This window comes from Equus quagga, chromosome 12 (genome assembly GCF_021613505.1).
Source record: "Equus quagga isolate Etosha38 chromosome 12, UCLA_HA_Equagga_1.0, whole genome shotgun sequence".
Classification (NCBI taxonomy): Eukaryota; Metazoa; Chordata; class Mammalia; order Perissodactyla; family Equidae; genus Equus; species Equus quagga.
In genome coordinates this window covers 15,120,758-15,144,384 of record NC_060278.1, presented here as the reverse complement: position 1 = coordinate 15,144,384, position 23,627 = coordinate 15,120,758, and the positions used below count along the sequence as shown (strand labels likewise).

Here is a 23,627-nt window from a genome sequence, read left to right as displayed (position 1 = left end):
AAAGTATAAAAATTGATACAATTACTTTGGAAAACAGTTTCGCATTATCGAGTAAAGTTAAAGTTGTGTGTTCTCTGTGACCAAACGATTTTACTCTTCGATACATTGGGAGAAGTATACAAAACAAACAAACAAAACTTCAAACAGAATCAACTCAAAGATCATTGATGATAGAAAGGCTAAATAACATATTCATAGAGTGAAATATTATACAGCCATCAAAATAACTGAACTACTACAGCATCCACTAACATGGACGGATGAATGCACAACATTCAGAAAAAAATCAAGTTGCAGAAGATTATATAGAGAGTGAGTTCATAAACCTAAATTTCAAATCTGAGTAACATTTTATTTATTTAAAAAGACCTACATGGGGCTCCATGTATACAGTCACCATTCTAATAATTTCACAATGTTAACTCATTTAATCAGATAATCTAATAAATAGAAACTATAAGAGATTATTTGGTCTATACGCAAATGAGAAAAAGGGTAAAAGCAAATGAAAGCAAAAAAATTAAAAACACAAAATTCACTGTACTGCTAACCTGGAGAGATGGCAATGAGGGCATGAAATCAGCAGGGAAACGTTGGAGGGTACAAAACTGTCTGTGAATTTTAGTTTCATAAGCTAGATGATAGATTTATGGAGATTCTTTTTATTATTATTATTCTTTAAACCAGGCATATATTTATATCCAATTTTATGTGTGTATAACACATTTCATAATAAAATATAAAATAATAAGTGAGAAAAATTTGAGTTGCTCAATAGATTAATAGATCAGAAATTGGCCATTCATATGAAAAAAGTTGAATTTAGATTCTTATCCCAGACAATAGATAACAATAAAGTCCAGATGGAGTAAAGATCTAAATGGGAAAAGTGAAACTATCAAAATTTATGAAAATTATGGAAAATATATTTATGATATTAGAACAAGGAGGAATTTTTTTCAGTGAAACTTTGAAGCACAAACCATAAAGGAAATTACTTATAAAGTAAAAAACATTAAAATTAGAATTTTTTTATTTTGAAGGACCACACAAAATGAAAAGATGTATCATAGACTAGGAGAAAATATTTGTCACGTAGACAAATGACAGAGGATTAGTATAGAGTATATAGATATAAACATGTAAATTAATAAGAAAAAGACAATGAATTCAGTAGAAAAAAAGAGGAGGGGACGTGAACATTAGTCAAAAGCTGGAATAAGATACCTGAGTGGCCCCTAAAATTATAAAAGGATGTCTCAATAATTAGGGCAATACAAGTTAAAATTTCAAGGAATTATTATTTCAGTCCCATTACACAGGCAAACATTTATAAAATCTGATAATGTCAAGTATTGGCTGGAATATGAGAATATGAGAAATGCACACATTTCTGGGTTGAAATGGGCAAAAACACTTTTGAAAACAATTAAGTTGACCGGTCACATACCCTATAACTACAATTTTATTTCAAGCTGCCTTGTCTTGAAAATACTCTGGAAGGGAAAAGTATTAAGATGTCCATTGTAGCACACTTTATAATAAGAAAAATGTATAAAAAATCTTACTGTCCCGCTTGAGAAGAAATACACCAGCTGCAGACTATTCATACAATCAGTTTTTAACTCTGGGTATTCACTTAATTGAATACCCTCAAGCAGTTAAATTGACTGAATTAATTCTGCATGTATCAATAGAGATAAACTCAAAAATATGTTGAGAAAAAAATTGCAAGTTCAAAAGAAGATGATAAATAATATTTATATAAAATTTTCTAAGTCACAAAATGATAGTGTATATCTTAAATAGAAAATATATATTTGAGATAAGGATACAAAAACATGCATGAGGTGGGCCAGCCTGGTGGCAGTGTGGTTAAGTTCTCATGCTTCACTTCCGTGGCCTGGGATTTGCAGATTTGGATCCCGGGTGCGGACCTGTACACCGCTCATCTAGCCATGCTGTGGTGGCATCCATATATAAAAAACAGAGGAAGATTGGCACAGATTTAGCTGAGGGACAATCTTCCTCAAGCAAAAAGAGAAAGATTGACAACAGATGTTAGCTCAGGGCCGATTTTCCTCATCAAAAACAAAATAAAAAACATGCATGAGGGAAGACATTATTGTCAAGATGTTAGTTCTTTCTAACTTGACCTATAGATTTAATGCAATCCCAATCAAAATCTCAGCAAGTTATTTTGTGAATATAGAACAACTGATTCTGAAGTATGTATAGAGAGGCAAAAGACCCAGAATATGCCACACATTGTTGAAGGAGAACAAAGTTGAAGGACTGACACTACCTGACTTCAGGACTTGTTATAAAGCTACAGTAATCAAGACTGTGTTATTGCTAAAAGAATAGAGAAATAGATCATTGGAAGAGAATAGAAAGCCAAAAATAGACCCAGATAAATATAGTCGACTAATGTTTGACAAAAGAATAAAGGCAATACAATGGAGAAAAGATAGTCTTTTCAAAAAATGGTGCTGGAACAATTAGACATCCACATGTAAAAAAATAAATCTAGACACACTTTACACCCTTCACAAAAATGAACTCAACATGGATTGTAGGCCTAAATATAAAATGCAAAACTACAAAATTCCTAAGATTTCATAGAAGAAAATCTAGATGACCTTGATTATAGTGATGACTTTTTTGATACTCTACCAAAGCCATGATCCATGAAAGAAATAATTGATAAATTGAACTTTCATTAAGACTAAAAACTTCTGCTCTGTGAAAGACATTGTCAAGAGAAGAAGACAAACCAAAGACTGGGAGAAAATATTTGCAAAAGAGATATCTGATAAAGGACTGTTATCTAACATATACAAATAACTCTTTAAGCTTAACAGAAAGAAAATGAACAGCCAGGTTAAAAAATGGGCAAAAATCTGAACAGACATCTCATCAAAGTAGATAAGCAGACAGAAGATAAGCATGTGAAAAGATGCTCAGTCAACCAAGATGGCCTTCAGTAGGAGAACGGATAAATAAACTATGATACATCAGACAATGAATACTATTTAGTGCTGAAAAGAAACAAGCTTTTAAGCCATGAAAAGACGTAGAGTCAACTCAAATACATATTACTAAGTGGAAGAAGCCAATCAGAAAAGGCTGCATACTGCATGATTCCAACCATATGACATTCTGGAAAAGGAAACACTATGGAGACAGTAAAAGAATCAATGTTTGCCAGGGATTAGGGAGAGGGATGGATAGGTAGAGCGCAGAGGATTTTTAGTGCAGTGAAACTATGCTGTACGATACTGTAATGACGGAAACATGTCATTATGCATTTGTTAAAACCCATAGAAAGAAAACACCAAGAGTGAACCCTGCTGTAAACTATGGAAAAGCAACAATGGATTATTGAGCTTGTAAGGAGAGCCTGAGCATGCACACCTGGTCCCTAAATTTCCTCTTTTCTTTTTTGAGCTAGTTAACTGAAGGAAGCATGAGATTCACTCAACTCCTCCTTGCTGTAGTTCACAATGGTAGGCTCCCATACAGGGATGGTTGGAAGTTTCCAGCACAGGTTATAACTTAGAGAGTGTGTTTATTTCTGAGTTTCACAATTTAGAAGACCACTTGTTTACGGATATAGATCATTTTCTTTAGTATCAACTTGATCTGTAAAAAGTTGATATTTTGATCTACTCTCTGCCATACACTTCAGTTTTAGTTCTTAATTGCTTCAAAACTTGAGCTAAGTTAAATAAGGTGCTATTTATTGGACTTTCCTCAAATTCCCAAGAGAACCCAAATCCCCAGTTCTTTAGATACTGAATGTTTGACATTGCTCAGGTCTTTGCTTTCTACCCTACAAACCATCTCTGCTTTGGTTTATTAGTTGCCTGGAATTAAAGTAAAAGCTTAACTGTTCTCTCTGCTCCATGTCAGAACCACCTGCAAGTCATTCTCCACACTAACGCCAGAAAAGTATTTCTTGAAGTGGAAATTTTATATCTTGGCATTTCTCCACAGCTTTTTGTATTTATTTCAAACAGCTAAGTTGATCCCACTTAGGTCTTTATGATCTGGTAACTGTCTCCTCTCTAGTCCCACAACTAATGATATTCTCCGTACCAAACACTCACAGTATTCCAGAAACAACAGGCCGATATATTTCTCTGCCTTCACACAAGCCTTTTCTCAGTGCCTAAAAAGACCTTGTACCTTTCTTCATCTAGCCAGCAATTCATCATCCTTTAGAAATAAAAACTTAGTTTAAACATCACCTTTCCAGGAAGTCTTCCCCATCTCCCATCTGATATGTGCTTTTTCTGTGTTTTCTTAATACTCTGTAATTTCCATCTGTCCATCTCTTCATTCATTCATTCACTCTGTTATCCATCCATCCATCCATCTATCCATCCGTCCATCCATCCATCCATCCATCCATCCATCCATCTTTCCATACATCTGTCTATCTATCTACTCATTTCACAATGATAGTGTGCCTGCCATGGTCTGTGAATTGTGCTATGAATACAGGAGTAAAAGGATAGGTGTCATTTTTGCTTCCATGGAGTTATAATCTCTATCATAAACTTATCCCAAAACTGTGATGAAAGATTTACCTGACTGCCTTTCCACTAGTCTGTAAACTATTTTATGGCAGTAATGACATATTTGGCTTTGCATACATTTCACCTACCATGTACATGACACAGGGATGTTATTAATACATCTTTATTGAATAACTTACTGTATAAATTAGTTTTCTAAATTCCCTCTAAACTCTGTAATTTCAGAAATTATTATCTTAATTATTTAAATACTTCTAGGTAAATACTTCTGGTGTGGGTCTCTCGTGAAACCTTGAATTTTGAATATATGACACAGATAAGGAGATATTAGATTCATTGTACCAGTGGGAGAACACTGTTTATTTACCTGGTGGACTAGAAGGTTTAACCTGACCTTGACTCTGGTTCCTAATGTCAGCATCTGGAACTCCCGTGGCTCCTGCTGATCTTCCAAGTCCTGTCTTTGAGCCTCCCATTTATTCAGTGAGCTGTGAATAATTTTTGAATGACTTCCATCTGCACCTTCACCTATTTTTATAATCAAAGATACCCAGCAGTATTTGTCATTGCTAAGACTGAGATCCCAACTTACATGCTTACGTAAAGAAGTTCAGCAGATTAGCAAATACTGTTAAGTATTCTTTATAATGTTGAATATAAATCATACTTAGAAATTCTTGATTTGTGAAATCTTTAAGGAAATGGAAAATCTGCTAAATGAAACCTGTATGTTATGTCTTATTAAGGTAATTTGCCAGTGGACCTCCCAACTCCATCAGAAACTTCAGTTCCAGTAACATTACCTCCACACAACTGTACAGACAATGAATTTGTTTGCAGGCCCAGTGGTCACTGTGTTGAAAAAGTCCAGAAATGTGATTTTAGATATGACTGCCCTGACAAATCCGATGAGTCATCCTGTGGTAGGTGAATTCCTAAATTTTGTATTAAACACAGCTATGCAACAGGTAAGAAAATACCAGCATAATCTAACTAACATGGCCTAGGGTACTAGGTAGAAATTTTCAACCTAGTCTAGAGAAATTTCTTAATATAAAAGCTATTTGTATAGAAAATTACACTAGGAGTCAGCATGCATTCTTCTATTGTGTTCTACAAGAGATAAACGTCTTTAAATTAATGTTTCAGATTCAAAACAGTTGTTTTCATGGACTTTATTAGGCTCCAAGGCTGTCATTTACTAGCTCTTCTCTCCAATCCCCCATTTGTCTCTGTTCTACTCCTCACACTCATGAAATAGAAATGTTTAGGGAGGAAGCATAATAACACCCTCAAATTAGATGAATTCATTCAAATTTTTGCCATTGCCAAAGTGCACATTTGAAATGAATATGATGTCAAATATGCAGTTTGTAAGAAAACCAATTCTAACACACATAGGCCCTTCAACACCTGTGTCCTGTTGAAAGATGATTTTCATTTACTGGCACCTGCCAATCCACAGCTCTTCCACAATAGATCAAAGGCAAATTATTTAATTTAAAAGTGAACTCCTCAGCCAAAGATACAGTCTGAGAAGAGAAAAATTAATCTGTGTCTGAATGGGCAAAGCACAATATCAGAAGGACTGAAAATTTTGTCATTTTTCCCCTTTTCTGCTCTTTATTGAGTAATATGTGAATTTACTGTACTGTAATATTTCTCAAGTGTCTTGATATTATTAAGGGCTTAGAACATACAGATAATATAGAGGATAGTGAAATTCTAATTTGTCTTATGTCAGCCTTGACAGGAAATTCTAGAACTTAAAATCAAGCTTCATATTTATTCTTTTAGCTCATAAAAAATGCCTCTTAATATATAAATACAAAATATATTAACTAATTAATCCAGACCAAAAAACTCATAAAATCAAAGCTGACTCCTTCTGTGAATGAGATGGGACAGTAATTAACTCAAGTTGGCCAGGGATATAAATATATTGTGCATCACAGATGGAAGATAATATAATGAAAGATGTTGGGATATTCAGACTTTCCCACTGGAAGAGACTAAGATCCTCTCATGATCATGCATTAGCTGTAGTGTTTGTGAAAGTTTGCACAAAGTTTAATTAATTACACCTGATGAGTGTCTTTAACGAACACTGACTTTCTTTTTAGTTCAACTTGGCCATTTTAGTGATGTCATTTATGATTAGATGGGAAGTTAAGTTTTTTAAATGTCTTGAATGAGTGTCTACTATTAAATTATTATTTTTAAATTATGGATATATTTATTTATTTTTTAAAACCATGGATTAAATTACCACCATTTTATTTGAGCAAATTGTGTGATCTTGCCTCCTCTATCTCATTGTAAGGTGACATATTATGATAAATCTGCCTGTCATCTACAGGCTTACAATATAAATTTCTAATTTTTTTATTGTAGTAAGAATGTAACATGATACCTACCCTATTAAAAAATTTTTAAGCGTACCATACATTATTGTTACTATAGGTACAATATTGTAAAGCAGATCTCTAGAGCTTATGCATCTTGCTTAGCTGAAACTTTATGCCATCTGATTGTTTTTTTTTTTTTCATTTACAATTCTTATCTTTTTTAACGATAAAGAACAGGATTCTATTGAATCCTAAAGCCTTTACAACATAAATACAATTATGTGATCAATATTAACATCAGAGATTAAATAACACACCTGAATGTCATGGTTACAATAACTTTTTTTCAGAGAGTATTTCCATCTCAAATTTTACATTAAATCATGAACACAGGGGCTGGCCCCATGGCCAAGTGGTAAAGTTCACACACTCTGCTTTGGCAGCCCAGGGTTTCTCCAGTTCGAATCCTGGGCGCGGGCATGGCACCGCTCATCAAGCCATGCTGAGGTGGCATCCCACATGCCACAACTAGAAGGACCCACAACTAAAAATACACAATTGTGTACCAGGGGGTTTTGGGAGAAAAAGGAAACATAAAAAAATCTTAAAAAAAAAAATCATGAACACAAATTTCTAAGTGGTGGTAGTGGTATGCCATCACTGTTTATGCCATTTAAAAGCTGGAATGCGCATCAAGCTTTTTATAGTATCCACAAGAACTAATTGAATTGGATCTTTTCTTCAAGTAGTGAAGGATTTAAGACAGACAGACAGACACCTGAACGCTTTCAGGGAGAAAGAGAGAGAGAGAGAGCATTTTCACACGTAACCTATGTATTTAAAAAACTACTGGACTTGTAATTTTGTGTGATATTAGAATACAATCATTACAAGAACATTGAAAACTTTCAAGGAAAGATCCAATATAAAAGTTATTGTCAATCTTATTGCTTTGAACTTAAGTAGTTTGGAATGTGGAATGACACCTTTGGAGCTGAGCTTTTTTGCTTTGTAATGTTATTGTGGAAAAGAGATAGATTCATCAGAACTTGGGGGTCATGCAAGCAATGTAAGTGTTATGTCAGGAGAGACTGGCAGTGCTTAAACTGCTGCTTTAGAAGGTAATTAAAATCCTACCTCCTTTTGAAAAGAGATGTTTTATTCTATACATTTATTCCTATATTTCAGTTACTATAGATATTTGAATATAATACACCCAGATTTCTTTAAAACTCTTTTAGTCATTATATAAACCACTTGGCTAATTTTTTTAATTGTGCTTAAAATTTAGATTATAATTAAAAAAAAAAAAACCCAAGACTAAGAAAGTGCTCCTGCAGATAGAAATCACCATTTATTGACACATTTATTGTGATTAACTCATCTTGTCTTTGTTCCATCCTATTCAAGCTATGGAAGTTTGCAGCTTTGAAAAAGGAAGCCTGTGTAAATGGTATCAGCCAATTCCAGAAAATTTAATTCAAGATTCAAACACATTCAGGTGGGGCCTTGGTAACGGAACCAGTATTCATCACGGGGAAGAAAGCCACAGGCCATCCATGGATCATACAACGTAAGTGACCACATATTTTGAACATGTCTCTTAGGAACTAAGAGTTTATTAAACGATTCCCAAATTCGTACCCCACCACCCTTACCCCAGGCCGGTGCTATTGAAAAGATGAATGTTTAAATTACGGAATAAGAGGACTAAGTGCATTCTCTCATATAAAATTGAAAAAAAATTTAAAAAGAGCGAATGCTCTTGTGGAAATCATAGAAACTAGAGAAAAGCATGAATAAGTAAAGAAAAATATTTTCTAATATTGCCATACATTTAAAAGCACGGTTAATATGTTATTTTAAAATTATTTATTCCTCCCTCCCCCCAGTCCCCTCCTCCCTTTATTCTCCTTTTCCTGCTCTTTTTCTACCTTCTTGGTCATTTCCCTGTTCTTCCAGTCTTTGCTCTTTATTGTCATTTATTTTGGTCTTTTCTTTCAAAGTTCAATAATTTATACCTTTCCCCTGTTTTGTAGTCCACAAATATATTGAGTGCTCACTGTCCTACAAGATCTCATCCTTCCTTCTTTTAATGATTTCAAAGAAATGTTACTGAAGACAACGAAGGAATCCCAGTTTATATTACAGAAAATCTTTTCAAAACCTTTATGCCTTCATACCTCTCTACAGTGAAAGCTTCATGACTCCCAGCTTCTATGGCTGCTGCTTCAAAGAAAACTAACGGGGTGTCCGCTGTTCAGTTCATCATTGCCTCGGCCAACGTGACCTAGTGCCGAAGGAGAGCCACAGTATCTTCAGTGTACAATGATTTTCCTTTCCTAGGCTGACTTTTTCACCCTGGTTTTCTGAGCTCTCTTTTGTTGTTATTTTCCTTCTATTAAAATGATTCCAATTTTACCATCATTTGATTTAAACGTTAGCAGCCAAGTTGCCCAAACTATAGAGTAGTAGATATTAGTACGGCTTTGTTTGGATCACATTTGACGGTTGGCAAGTACTTTTTGAAATTTCAGTATACAGATTTTCCTTGGGCTGTTTCTGACTCATGAAAAAAGAAAGGATGATTTCCAGAAGCTTCTATGGCTCATACAAATAGACAACACCTTACTAATAATCTATATTTCCATAAAGAAAAAGGCAGACTAGAATCTCACTTCTAGGTGGTAACGGTATAAAGAGAAGTATAGCAACATATTATAAGCCAGGTAATAGAATTGGCTTTAGCTTGTTTGTCTCTCCAATAGACTTGAAATTCCCTGGGGAATCACGAGGGCTCTGATTTCCCAGTTTATTGCATTATTTCTTCGTGGCTGAAATATAATAGGTCTCAATAATTATTTGTTCAATGACTTAGTTGATGATCAGTATCAATATACTTATATTTTATAATTATAAGCTACAAGGCACAAAATTAAATATATTTTAGATGGTAATAATTACTATTCAGATAGTGTTTAAGAGATGTGCTCTACATGACGAGGGATCATGGAGAAAGGAGCAGGCCCTAAGCTTACCTCTCCTCTCGCCTTCTGTCTAAGCTTCTTCCCCAGCCAAGGAATGTTTGACATTTTTTACTTTGTGGTAAGAAAGAATTCTTATGCATTGTATATCCTACTCTATGGCTTATAGTAAAACTCCAAGTTCAGCTCTCCAGATTTTGTTTTGTATATTTAAAAGTAAGCTTTTCTAACTTAGAAAATGCTTTTCCCTCTCAGGTGTCTGGCTCTAGAAATTTAAAGCCAGGTTTTTAAGGCCATTATGTCTGAAATAGTTTCCCAGACCAATTTTGAAAATCAAAAAGCTCTATGCCAATTCGTTCTTTCTCTTCACATTCCGTGCTTTCACTTCTCCCTAAGGCAAAGATTGCTTCTGGCTCAGGTGTGTGAAGATTATTCATAAGCAAGTGCAAAGGAAAAAAAGCACATTAGTATATTTCAAAATGTTCTTTCACTTCATACACTTACTGAAGCAATAAAAAGTCTAGAAAAGTCATGGCGGAGTAAGAATGTGTAGGGAAGTTTTCTTTGTGTAGTTGAATCTTAGATAAGGTCTTAACATGTGTTTTTCATCATGAAAATGAATGGTAATAGCTAAAGAGCTATTCCAAGTGACATTCTACCCTTCTGTGTTCACACTTTAATGGACTAATCTTTGTACCTGAGGATCTGAAGTGAACTCTGTGGTCTAAAATAAGGATTCCATCTTACTTTTTGCTTGTTTGTTTGTGGGAGGGTAACACCATTCTTCACAGCTAGTTCATTCAACACTTTTATGTGAATTTGAAAAAGGAATCTCTCCTTGTAGGGTTTTTGTTTTTGTTTTTGTTTTTGTTTTTTTGCTGAGGAAGAGTCTCCCTGAGCTAACATCTGTTGCCAATTTTCCTCTTTTTGTATGTGAGCTGCCACCACAGCATGGCCACTGACAGACAAGTGGTGTAGCTCGGTGCCCAGAAACCAGGCCCAGACCACCAAAGTGGAGCATGCTGAACTTAACCACTAGGCTACTGGGGCTGGCCCTAGGGCTTTTTCTGTGCAGCCATGACGTTAGCACAGGGCCCAGTGAGTGGATTCTCCCTTCATCCTGCTCAGCAGGGCCCAACTAAGAGCACTTGGCATGATTTTTTTCCTAGGATTGAAATCAAGGCATATAGAAATAAATATTCTCAACTATCCAGTGAAAAATAAAATCCATTCCATATAACTTTTGTCAGTTGCAATTAGCCTGTTCTTTTGAGACTGGGATTGGATGAACTTTCCATTTCCTTTAGCTTATGCAGTTAGAGGGAACATTTAGTAGACAAGTTATTTTCCTAGAATTTTGGAAAAAGAACCATAATCTAGAAAAATAGTAGGAGAAAAATGAGTGAATACCCATTCATGCTCCAGGAACTACTTAGGGAACTTGCCAAAACATTAATTTTACTCAGCTGAGAATTTTCTTTAAAAAATTATTTGCTTATCATTGAATCAAGATATCTGGATGACCTAACAGCTGAGCCTTGTAGCTAATTTAAGTTTAAATATATTTAGAATAGTGTAGGTTTGGAAGTGTTATGTAATGATTACTTCTGGTTTGTAATTTTATAAAATCTCAGATCCTGTACTCTGACCTCCACAATCAGTTTAATTGGCCAAGTCTTTTAACCCTGGTGATTTTACTGTAGTACATAAATTGGTTTACAGCTAAGTACCGTAAATTTTATGATTATGTTTATCTCATAGGAAAAGCCTTTGTTTGACCCAATTTATTCATTTTTACTGCTGGAAGCCAAGGAGAACAAAGTTTTGAGTCCTGCGCCTTTCAAATCCATTTTGTTTGACTAAACGTCCATCTATTGGCTAAACAAGGTTTAATATTAAGATTTCTTAGGAGTATGAAACCATCTCCTTAGGCAAAATTAAGTCCTGTACACTTCATTGTTCATATGGAATGTTGTATGCATATTCTAGATTAGTAGTTTCTAACTGTGCTCATAGAAGAATTAGGAAAGATTTTCAGAATGTGGATCAAAGACCACTGAAAATTTATACATATACAATATGTTTAAATGCAGAATCTGAAACACTTGGATCAAAATCTCAGGGAATAGAGCTGGGAATCTGTATTTTTAGTATATTTCCTACATAGTTCTAGAACCTCACCCTTTGGGGCCTCCACAACAGGAAATGGGGAGGGTATTGCTGAGACAGAAGGTAGCTTTCTCACTCCCTAATTCCAATTTTGATCAGAGTAGATTAGTTTTTCTCTAAATCTAGTGACTAATGAAAAAAAATTAGTACAAACTCTTTCCGGACAAACCAAGGCACACACAAAAAATTGTTCTAAGGTAATTGCATTTAAAGGTAAAGTAAAATTTGTGTTGTAAAGTAACTATTATAGTTAAGAAATAGTTTGGAAGAAAACTCTTTACTGAGTTAGTCTAAAAGATATGTAATTTCAAGACACCTTCTACATTGCCTTATTCATTGTATAGTATCCAATGCTTTTTTCTCAGACTTTTTGCCTACACATTCTCTTCTCTTAACTCTAATCAAAATGACTGCTTTCTGTTGGATCAAAATCAGTTGTACCAATCTCATGATCATCTGGAAAAGACAGATATTTTAAAATATATTGGATTTTAGGGTTTGCTTACAGATAATTGAGAAGCTAGTTGAATAGGAACCATCTCATTCAAAATACTGATTAGCTAGAACACAATTTCTTAAGTGTGTTGCTTATTTGTAAAGTAGAAGTACTTTTTCTTAGACCTTTCTTTTTATTTCATAATACTGATCATTGTCTTTCAGCTGGAAATGAGTTACAGTCCTTGCTATGGCAAATGCACCTAGATTCCTATCTTTTTTATGAATCTGTACAGGCTTGACATCATTATAAACTAAAAGCCACACAAATAATGCAAACTATCTCTGTGACATAACGGTACATATCGTAATGTATTTAAGTGCTGGATATAAATATGGATAAAAGCTTCAGTAAAACTGAAAATATTCTAATGTTTTCTGCTCTGCAATAATAACAATTTTCAGAGTTAGTCTCTTAGACATTAAATAGCAGAATTATTGCCTTTGCGGAGCCTTTGCTGGTAAGAAAATAAGCCAATATTTTATAGGCCTATTTAGATGCCTTAACACTCTCCCAACATAATTTCTAAAAGATCTGGTTGTATAAATCTAGAATAATGGTTAAATACCAGGCTTTAGAAACAGTTTTGCTAAAATTAAAATAAAAGTGCAAGCAGTCAAAATCTAAATTAACTGTAGTAATTTTCTCTTCGGTGTTTTAATATTTGTGAGAAGCAGCATTTCTGGCAGTGTTGCCACTGGACTGAATACAAAGCATGATTATACCTCTCAAACAGAAGAAAATTTGCTCTGTTTTAGCTTGTTCTTGAGTTAAGCATCTATTCTTCATATTTGCATACATATTAATAATTTATTTTAAGTGAATTAAATCATTTTAATTTTATTCTAGTGTATTTTAGTTTGATAAGCAATTAAAAAAATTAACTACAGTGGCTTGGAAACATGGAATTTAAGAGAAATCTATGTTGAAAATAATACTTGTCAGCCATACCTAAAATAATTTATATATAGTGGTTAGGCAGTACGTTTGCTGTACGAGGTCAAGTTTTAAGAATGTATTCATAATGCAGTATATGATTTTATGCTATGTTACTAAAGATCACTGTTTAATAATAAAATAATAACATATCATGTTTACGATTACATTCAAAAATTAAAAATTCATTTTTATTATGTAATTTTAAAACATGCTTTCCCTTTAACCATGATAACATGAAGTAAATACATTTGTATTCCAACTCCTGCACAGAATGGTTGCAGTTACACAAAATCTGAGAAAAAAATATGTTTCCTAAACTAAGTAAAGATAAATTAGATTTAGTTTCTGTGTTAAGACAAGGACTTGAACATATGAACACACAATATCACGTACGATTCATTTTTACAACGTCAGTATGATCTTCTGACATAGTTATTTATGCAGTTACACCAATGACTCAAATCAAAGATTTTTATGGCCTGGAAGACTCAGAGATATCTGTGACCAGGCACACAATTCGTTGTTACCTTAGGCCTGTATTTTCTGAGCACCGCCTCTGTGAGAATAGAGAGCTTATCAGACGCGGAACCAACCTACACATGAATAGACGTGTAATGCCCAGTAGAAAGCGTTACTTGCTGAAAGGAGGGTCCACTGTGCGGGCTCAGATAACAAGCTCTCAGGACTACAGGTCTATCTTGGTTGTGTATCTGTTTTGTGTATCTGAAGGGCTTCTCTAACTTCGAATTGTGTTGGATAATACAAATGAACTAAAGTAACACTGTGGCTCAAGACAATATGCTGATTCCTTTAAGACTTTCTTAACTTTCTTATTGCTACAAAAATCCTTTTCTTTTATCACAAAAGAAGAAATCCATTTTTATTGTAAGAAAATAGTTAAATATAGATAAGAAAGATAAAGAATACCATCAACCATAATCCTACCACCGTGATACAAGCATTGTGCATATATGCCTATATATTTTTAATAAAAATAGGTTCATATTAACCATATTGTTTTATAATCTGCTTTTAATTTTATATACATTCTGTAGGCATCTATTTCCCAACACTTTTTAATGGGCCAATAGTCTTCCATTAAATGGTGCACCATAATTCGCCAATTCAATTCCTCGCTATTTGATCTATGGGTTTTTTTGATTATGCACAAATTGAATCAGTCTGCACTGAATAGTATACAGTTTTGCACACATTGCAGGTTATATCCTGAGAGTAAAAAAAAATAGAAAGTAGAATTTCTATATTAATTATTATTTATATTTTAAAACATTTGATTTATAATTTGGAATTACTCTCCAAAAATGTATCATTTTTGCAAGCAGTATGTGACGGTGTCTCTTTTTCTGTATGCTTGCCAAACACTGAGTATTTAATTATTTTTTCATATTTTCAAATTTGATAGGATAAAGTAGCAGCTAATTGCATATTTTTCATTTCCTTAATACTAAGCAAGGTAACCTGTTTTTTCCTTTGTGCCTTGTCCAGGTGTATTTCTGTGTGTGTGTTAGGGGGCGGGGTGTATGTTTTCTGTTTGTGCTCTTTGCTTGGTTTTCAGTTTGTAGTGCTTTTTTGTTTATTGATTTATAAGAACTTTTAAAACATTGAGTTAATTTTCTTATCTGTTATGAATGTTGCAAAGACTTTGTCCAAATTTTTATCAGCCTTTTTTTGTTTTACCATTTATCATATATTCACATCTCAAAATTCATAAGTTGTACATAGCTATGTCTGCCAACTATATCTTTTATAGTTTATCTTTTTGTTATTTTTTTCCTCAGGGCGATGTTTTTCCCCAGGTTTATTGAGATGTAAATGACATATAGCATCATGTAAGTTTAAGGTGTACAATGTGATGATTTGGTATATATATATATACAAATAAGGTTAGTTAACACACATCCATCACTTCACATTATCTTTTTTGTTTATGTTTAGTGAGAACCTTTTATGATTTGCTCTCAGCAACTTTCAAGTTTACAACATATTATTGTTATCTATAGTCACCATACTGTGTTTTATGTCCTGAGAAATTATTCATCTTATAACCATTTCCTCCATTCCCCACCCCCCCTGCCCCTGGCAACCACCATTCTGCTATCTGTTTCTGTGTTTGGCTTTTATAGATTCCACATATAAGTGACATCATACAGTATTTGTCTTTCTCTGTCTAACTTATTTCACTTAGTATAATGCCCTCAAGATTCATCCATGTTGTTGCAGATGTCAGGGGTTCCTCTTTTTATGGCTGAATAATATTCCATTATGTATGTTTATCATGTTTTCTTTATCCATTCATCTGTTGATGGACACTTGGGTTCTTTACATTGTCTTGGCCATTGTGACTAATGCTGCTATGAACATGGGGGTGCAGATATGTCTTTGAGATCCTGATTTAATTTCTTTCAGACATATACCCAGAAGTGAGATTGCTGGATCATATGGCAGTTCTATGTTTAATTTTTTGAGGGGCCTTCACACTGTTTTCATGACTGAACCAATACACATTCCCACCCACAGTGCACTGTGGTTTCCTTTTCTCTACGTCCTCTCCAGCACTTGCTATCTCTTCTTTTCTTCATGATAGCCATCCTGACAGATGTGAGGTGATATCTCATTGTGGTTTTGATTTGCATTTCCCCAATCATTAGTGATGTTAAGCACAATTTCATGTACCTGTTGGCCATTTGAATGTCTTCTTTGGAAAAATGTCCATTCAGGTCCATTGCCCATCTTTTAATTGGGTTATTTATTTTCTTGGTATTGAGTTATAGAAGTTCCTTATATATTTTGTAAATTAAGCCCTTATCTCCCATTCTTTAGGTTGCCTTTTCATTTTGTTGATAATTTCTTTGCTGTGAAGAAGCTTTTTAGTTTGATGTAGGCTCTCTTGTTTATGTTTGCTTTCATTGCCTATACTTTTGGTCTCATAGCCAAAAAACCATTACCAAGACCAGTATCAAGGAGCTTTCCCCCTATGTTTTCTTCTAGAAAAAGATCTAGAAAAAAACATCTTTCTTCTTCTATTCTTTTATAGAATCAGTTGTTAGGTTCAAGTGTAATCCATTTTGAGTTAATTTTTGTGAGTTGTGTAAAATAGAGATCTGCTTCATTCTTTGTCATGTGACTATCAAGTTTTCCCAACACCAATTATTGAAGAGACTATTGTTTTCCTGTTGAGTATAGTTGGCTCCTTTGTCTATATATGCATGGGTTTATTTCTTGGATCTCTGTTCTGTTTCATTGATTTATATGTCTGTGTTCATGCCAATATCATGCTGTTATGATTACTATAGCTTTGTAATATGGTTTGAAATCAGGAAGTAGGATGCCTTCAGCTTTGTTCTTTCTTAGTACTGCTTTGGCTATTCTGTGTCCTTTCTTCTTCTATAGTATTTTAGGATTGTTTTTTACTATCTATGTGAAAAATGCCATTGGAATTTTGATAGGAATTGCATTGAATCTGTAGATTGCTTTGGATAGTATGGACATTTTAACAATATTAATTATTCCAACCCCATGAGCATGGAATATTATGTTAGCTGTAGTATTATTATATATGGGCTTTATTATGTGGTGGTATGTTCCTTCTGCACCAAATTTGTTGATAATTTTTATCATGAAAGGATGTTGAATTTTGTCAAGTGCCTTTCTGCATCTATTGGGAGAATCATATGATTTTTATCCTTCATTATATTAATGTATGTATCACATTTATTGACTTGTGTATGTTGAACCATCCTTGCATCCCAGGGATAAATCCCACTTGATCATGGTGTATGATCCTTTCAATATACTGTTAATTTGATTTGTTAGTATTTTGTTGAGAATTTTTCCATTTATATTCATGAAGAATATTGGCCTGTAGTTTTCTTTTCTTTTAATGTCCTTATCTGGCTTTGGTATCAGAGTAATTCTTGCCTCATAAAATGAGTTTGGAAGTATTCTTTCCTCTTCAGTTTTTTTTGGAGGAGTTCAGAAGGATTGGTGTTAATTCTTTAAATTCACTTGGTAGAATTCACCAAACTTTCTGTTCCTGGACTTTTCCATTGCAGTCTTTTTACTCATTATTGGTCTGTTCAGATATTTTATTTCTGCTAGATTCAGTCTTCGTAGATAGTATGTTTCTAGGAATTGATCCATTTCTTCTAGGTTATCCAATCTGTTGGCATATAATTGTTCATAGTAGTCTCTTCTGATCCTTAGGAATCTTGCGCTATCAATTGAGCCTAGTTTGTTCTTTTTTTCCCCTATTTCCTTGAGAAGTAAAGGTAGGTTGTTTAAGATCCTTCTCTTTTTTAAAAGTAGGCTTATGGCTATAAACTTTCTTCTTAGAACTGCTTTTCTAATGCTTCCCATAAATTTTGGTATGTTCCATTTCCATTTTCATTTGTCTCAAGATATTTTTTTATTTCTCTTTTGATTTCTTCTTTGATCCATTTGTTCAGGAATGTGTGTTTAATTTTCATATATTTGTGAATTTCCCAACTTTCCTCCAGTTATTGATATCTAGTTTCATATTATTGTGGTCAGAAAAGATACATGATATAATTTCAATCTTCTTTAATTTGTTAAGACTATTTTGAAGCCTAACATATGATCCATCTTGGAGAATGTTCCATGTGCACTTGAGAAGAATGTGTATTCTTTTGTTGTTGGGTGGAATGTTCTGTATATGTCTATTATGTTCATTTGATCTATAGTATTGTTCTCATACACTGTGTCATTATTGATTTTCTCTCTAGGTGATCTATCCATTGTTGAGAGTGGGGTATTAAAGTCCCTCACTATTATTGTATTGCTGTTTATTTCTCCATGTAGTTCTGTTATTATTTCCTTTATATATGTAGATCCTCTGATGTTGGGTGCGTAAATATTTATAATTGTTAAATTTTCCTTATGAAGTGATCCCTTTATCATTATACAATGATCTTCTTTGTCTCTTGTGATTATTTTTAACTTAAAGTCTATTTTGTCTAATATAAGTATAGCCACCCCTGCTCTCTTTTGGTTACCATTTGTATGGAATATCTTTTCCACCGCTTCACTTACAGCCTATATGTGTCTTTAAAACTATGATGAGTCTCTTGCAGGTAGAATATCATTAGATCTTCTTTCTTGTTTTTAACCGTTAAGCCACTCTATGTGTTTTGATTGGAGAATTTAATCCATTTATGGTTAAAGTAATTATTGATAGGTAAGAACTTACTGTTGCCATTGTGTTAATTGTTTTCTGACTGTTTTGTTGTTCCTTTATTCTCTTGTCTTCTTTCTTGCTGCTTTCTTTTGTGATTTGATGACTTTTTGTGGTGGGGTGCTTTGATTCCTATCTCTCTCTGTTTTGTTTATCTGCTACAGGTTTTTCCTTTGCTGTTACCATGAGGCTTACATAATCTATCTTATAGTTAAAACATCCTATTATAAGCTGCTAATAGCTGAGTTTGGGGCTCTGGATGGGTCAGATGGGAGTGACTGCAGGCAGGAAGGGCTTGCTGTCAGCATCTCTAGTTGGGTAAGGCTGCTGCCTGTTTTCTGAGGTGAGGGTGCTACTGGATGAGCTCTGTAGTTGGATGAGCCTGCTGGCTTGGCTTGGTATTCAAACAGGCTGCTGGCTGGACTCCTTGGTTAGGTGGGGCTGCTGGTTTGGCTCCACAGAGAGGTGGGACCACTAGCTGGGCTCGGCAATCACCTCTGGTTGGCCAGGGTCACAGGCTATATTCCTTGTCAGATTAGTGCTGCTGGTTGAACTCGGCTGCCAGGCAGGGCTGTAGGCTTGGTTCTGTAATTGGCCCTGGTTGGATGAGATCCCAGGTTGTGCTTGCCATTGAGATAGTGCCACTGCTTCACTCAGCATTTAAGTTGGGCCACCATCAAGGATTTGGGATTGGATGGGACCTCAGGCTGTGCACAGCAGTTGGCCAGGGCCATAGGCTGGGCTTCACTGCTGGGCTGGGCCATAGGCTGTCCTCTGTGTCCAGACATGTACTGGGCTCTAAAGCTGCTCATGGTTACTATTCAGGCTCCCTGCTCAGGCAGGGCTTGAGGCTATGCTAAATAGTTGGGCAGAGTGACCAGCTTGGCTTCCTGTCCAAGCAGGGTCATAGCCTGGGCTATGGGACTGCCCAGGGCTCACTGATTGGGCTCTCTGGTCAGGTGGGGCCAGAGGCTATGCTCTGCATTTGGGCAGGAATGCTGACTTGCCTCCCTGTCTGGCAGGCCATTACATAGGCTCTATCACTGGTAGGGCCCTTTGGCTAGGTCCCAGACCCAAACCTGGCCAGTCGAGCTTCCTGCCAAGATGAGGTTAGTATCTTGGCTCTGCAAATGGAAAGAGCAGCTGTCTGGAATCTCTGCTCAGGCACTGCTGCCAGCAGGAACACAGTTCACAGTGATCCCTGCATTGGTTGCTGTGAGCTCCTCTTCCTTTCTCGATCTCTAACCGATCCCTGGAGGTCTAGCCCCACTTATTCTCCCAGTGATCCCCATGAGATGAGACCAAAGTGAGCCTCCTGGGAAGCGCCTGTAACACCAGGGAAGCTGGATGCTCACCTTCAGCTCTTTTTTGTCCACTGGCCAAACCATACAGTGGTTCCCAGTGGGGGACCCATCTCGGTGCCATACTGTGCTGGCCTTGGGGAGAGGTGGTTGGGTCAAATGAAACCACCCCTCTTGCCCTTCAAGTGCATTTTTTTCTTGGTTTTGTGATTCAAGAGGGTCTTTAGCTTCACCTCTGGTTCTGGGATTCTCACAAAAGTGTCTTGTCTATGGGTAGTTGCTAGTTGATCTTTCTCTGAGGGGGACTGAACGAGAATGATTTATCCCACCATCTTGCTGATGTCACTCCCTTTTCGTAGTTCTTAGAAAGCCCTTCTCTACTCCAAATTTCTATAAAATTCACCTGCATTTTCTACTGTACTTCAGTAGTTTCAGTGTTTTGTAATTACGTCTTTAATTCTTCTCGCAATTTATTTTGGTAAATGTTATGAGAAAAAACTCTTTTTCCTTGATAATGAATCATTTAACACTTTTTCATAGATGCAGTCTGGTTTAATTAACTGTCCTTTGTCACTGAAAGATGTATAGCCCTAGGTGACGAAACCTCCATCCTGATTCTGGTGTTTTTCTGTTGCTAACACTTATTGATGACCATGTTGAGTAGAATCACTCAAAGACAAAGCTCTGTCACTGTCATTTGTAGCTAGGGATCTGCTTTTATGTTGCTATTTCATTAAACCACGTACCTGCTTGTGGTTGTTCGCCCAGCAGTGAATCTATGTGACTATACTCATCCAACCCGTCTTAGTGGTCTGCTTTACATGGTGCCTCTCCCTTCAGGCACAACTGGTTATCTCCATGTTGCAGGATTAGCCCTGCCAAGTTCAAGAACCAACTTTTTTCAGTATGTGAAAATGAATGGAGCTTGCATAAGTATGTAGTGTTATTCTCAGCCTAAGTCTTGATGTTTTTCTCAATCTGACTTAGTCCCTTGTTTTTGAAGAAAACCAACCTCTGGGCACCCCATTTCCTTTAGTTTGGGTTGTTTGACTTCTCTGCCCAGGCCTCTGCAGACTTGGAAGTGATGCCCTTGAACCCAGTCCTATGGTCATCACTCTCTAATTCCTACTGGAACAGATTCTGATTTGGGAACGAGGAAATTCGCCTATGGGAAGCAGAGTAGAACAGGGTTCCAGTGCCTATATTAGTTTCCTATGGCTACTGTAACAAATTATCACAAATTTGATGGCTTTAAACAACAGAAATTAATTCTCTCCCCATTCTGGAGGCCAAAAGTCTGAAGTCAGTGTCACTGGGCCAAAATCAAAGTATTGGCAGGGCCACTGCCCCTCTGAGGCTCTAGGGGAGAATCTATTCTTTGCCTCTTCCAGTTCCTGGTGGCTGCCAGCATTCCTTGGTTGGCGGCCACGTCACTCCACTCTCTGCCTCCGTGGTCACATTGCCTTCTCCTCTCCTGTCTGTGTCAAATCTCCGGCTGCCTCAGTCTTGTAAAGACATGTGTGATTGCATTTAGGGTCCATCCAGATAATCCAGAATGATCACCCCATCTCAAGATTGTCAATTTAATCACATCTGCATAGGCTTTGCCATATAAGGTAACAAATTTTACAGGTTCCAGGGATTAGGACCTGATATCTTTGGGGACCATTATTTAGCCTACAGTGCCCAAGTTATGAAACCAGATAACACTAGGTTTAACCCCAGATCCAGCAGCATTAGCTGTGTGGATTTAGGCGATGGTGTAAACTCTCTGAATTCGTGTCCTCATCTGAACAAAACGGCATAAGGAGACACATCTCATATGGTTAGTGTCAGCCACAGGGAAGAAAATGTAGGGAAAGCCATGATCAAAGTACGTGTCTCATAATACAACATTAAATGTTAGTTCTTGTGTTGTGATATAAGATTGGAAAGATTTAGTGGATAAAAGTGCAGAGAACCTGAAGTACTATGCTAAGGAGTTTAATATTGGCTGGGCTTTGGGGGCGGGGTTGGGGCATAAAGGAGTCATTTCAGGTTTTTTATGCAAATAAGTCAGAAGATAATAGAAGTGTATTAAAGTTAATTCTGAGAAAGAAAGAAAGCTGGAAGTAAGAAAATTAGTTGAAATTATTAAGGGGATTTTATTGACATGAACTAGAGAAAAACAGTATCTCTGGAAAGTAAAGACCTTGTGTGTCTTCCCTGGACCACAAGCTCGGGACAGCAGAGGCAATGCCATTTTGTTTACCATTGATAATGACCGATTGCCTCTCTAGGGTACTAGAGAAGAGTTTTCTGCTCTGTTTGTAACATAACTTCCACTCCCAATACACTATGAATTGCTATCAAGCACAATGGAAAGATAATGGGTGTCTAAAAGGGAATAGGGGAAATTCACAAAAATAAAAGGTGCTACTTAGAAAAGACTGAAAACAAATTATCACTCTAGGGAAAGTAATACAAGTGAAAAAAATACTATGGGTGGAATATGTCTAGAAAATAACACTATAGATTCCCGCAAAGCAATGTCATTATATTAAGGTTTAAGACCAATGAGTGTTTATATCAGAATTAAGTCAGATGAGAACCTTAAGTAGAAGTTGCTGGGCATAGAGGAGAAGGTACTTTGCTGTGATCAAGATGTCAGAAAGGAAATGGTGTCATTTAGGTTTTAGAATGTTTGTCCAGTAAGCAATCTGCAAGTGTAAAAAAAAGGGTGGGTGAGATGGAAAGAGAGAACTCTTTTTCGAACTTTAGAGTTATAATTTCGTTCACTAATATGCTTTGTGGCTACCCTTACTTTCCAGATGTTTAACCTTAATTCGGTCAGCTGAATTTTCTGCATATATCCATCTTGGTTTATCTTATTTCTCCTTATAGGTCTTAAGTCTCATTAGAAACCATTGGACTTAATATTTTTTGTTTCATGTCTTTCCCATATCTCAACACTAAGAACAGTGCTTTGAAGATGCTTCTTTTGAGTTTACTATATAAAGTGTCTTCCTAGTTAGGTAAATGCATCTTTTACCATAATCTGCATTCAAACTTCTTAAATAATTTTCTTCTAATGGAAACACTTCTTCACCCACACCTGCTTGATTTAGTTGTATTTTCAATTTGACATTTTAACCTTCATTAGAAACATTATAATTTATTTTAATATTTTCAATCACCAAGGATTACCATAAAAGTGGATTTTTAAATTTCTATCCATTTAAAATAAGTTCACCAAATTGAACTTACACTTCTCTGTGGATTTTGAGACACTAGAATAAATTGAACAGAAGTTAACAAAGTCTACATGAGGCTCAGTATAGAAAAATCTACAGTGAGCTTTAATAGAGCAGAAAAGAAGGCTGTGTTATCTCCTACATTTTCTCCTACATTGTATTCATTCAGTAGGCATAGAAATACGAGTAATGAAGGACTGTGCATTTTTTTATATAGCATGAAATTTTTTGCTTAAACCTGATGCTTGTATTTCACATATTAAAAAGATATTTATTTGCAGGAGGCTATGACTTTAATGCAGCTGTCAAAATATCTCTGACATTAAGAACATAAATTATTCCTGAGTGTTTATATGTTACTCAAAAGTTTGTGGTTTAACAAACTAGAAGTAAAGGTAGTT

General features: G+C 35.5%; 1 protein-coding gene across 1 annotated transcript in view; it reads left to right on the top strand.

Annotated features, from left to right (window-relative positions):
* MALRD1 (MAM and LDL receptor class A domain containing 1) overlaps positions 1-23,627 on the top strand; it is a 640,183-nt gene that overhangs the window by 192,079 nt on the left and 424,477 nt on the right. Inside the window, exons 20-21 of the mRNA XM_046679849.1 lie at positions 5,291-5,467; positions 8,303-8,465. Of these exons, the coding sequence (XP_046535805.1) occupies positions 5,291-5,467; positions 8,303-8,465 (340 nt within the window). The remainder of the gene's footprint in view (positions 1-5,290; positions 5,468-8,302; positions 8,466-23,627) is intronic.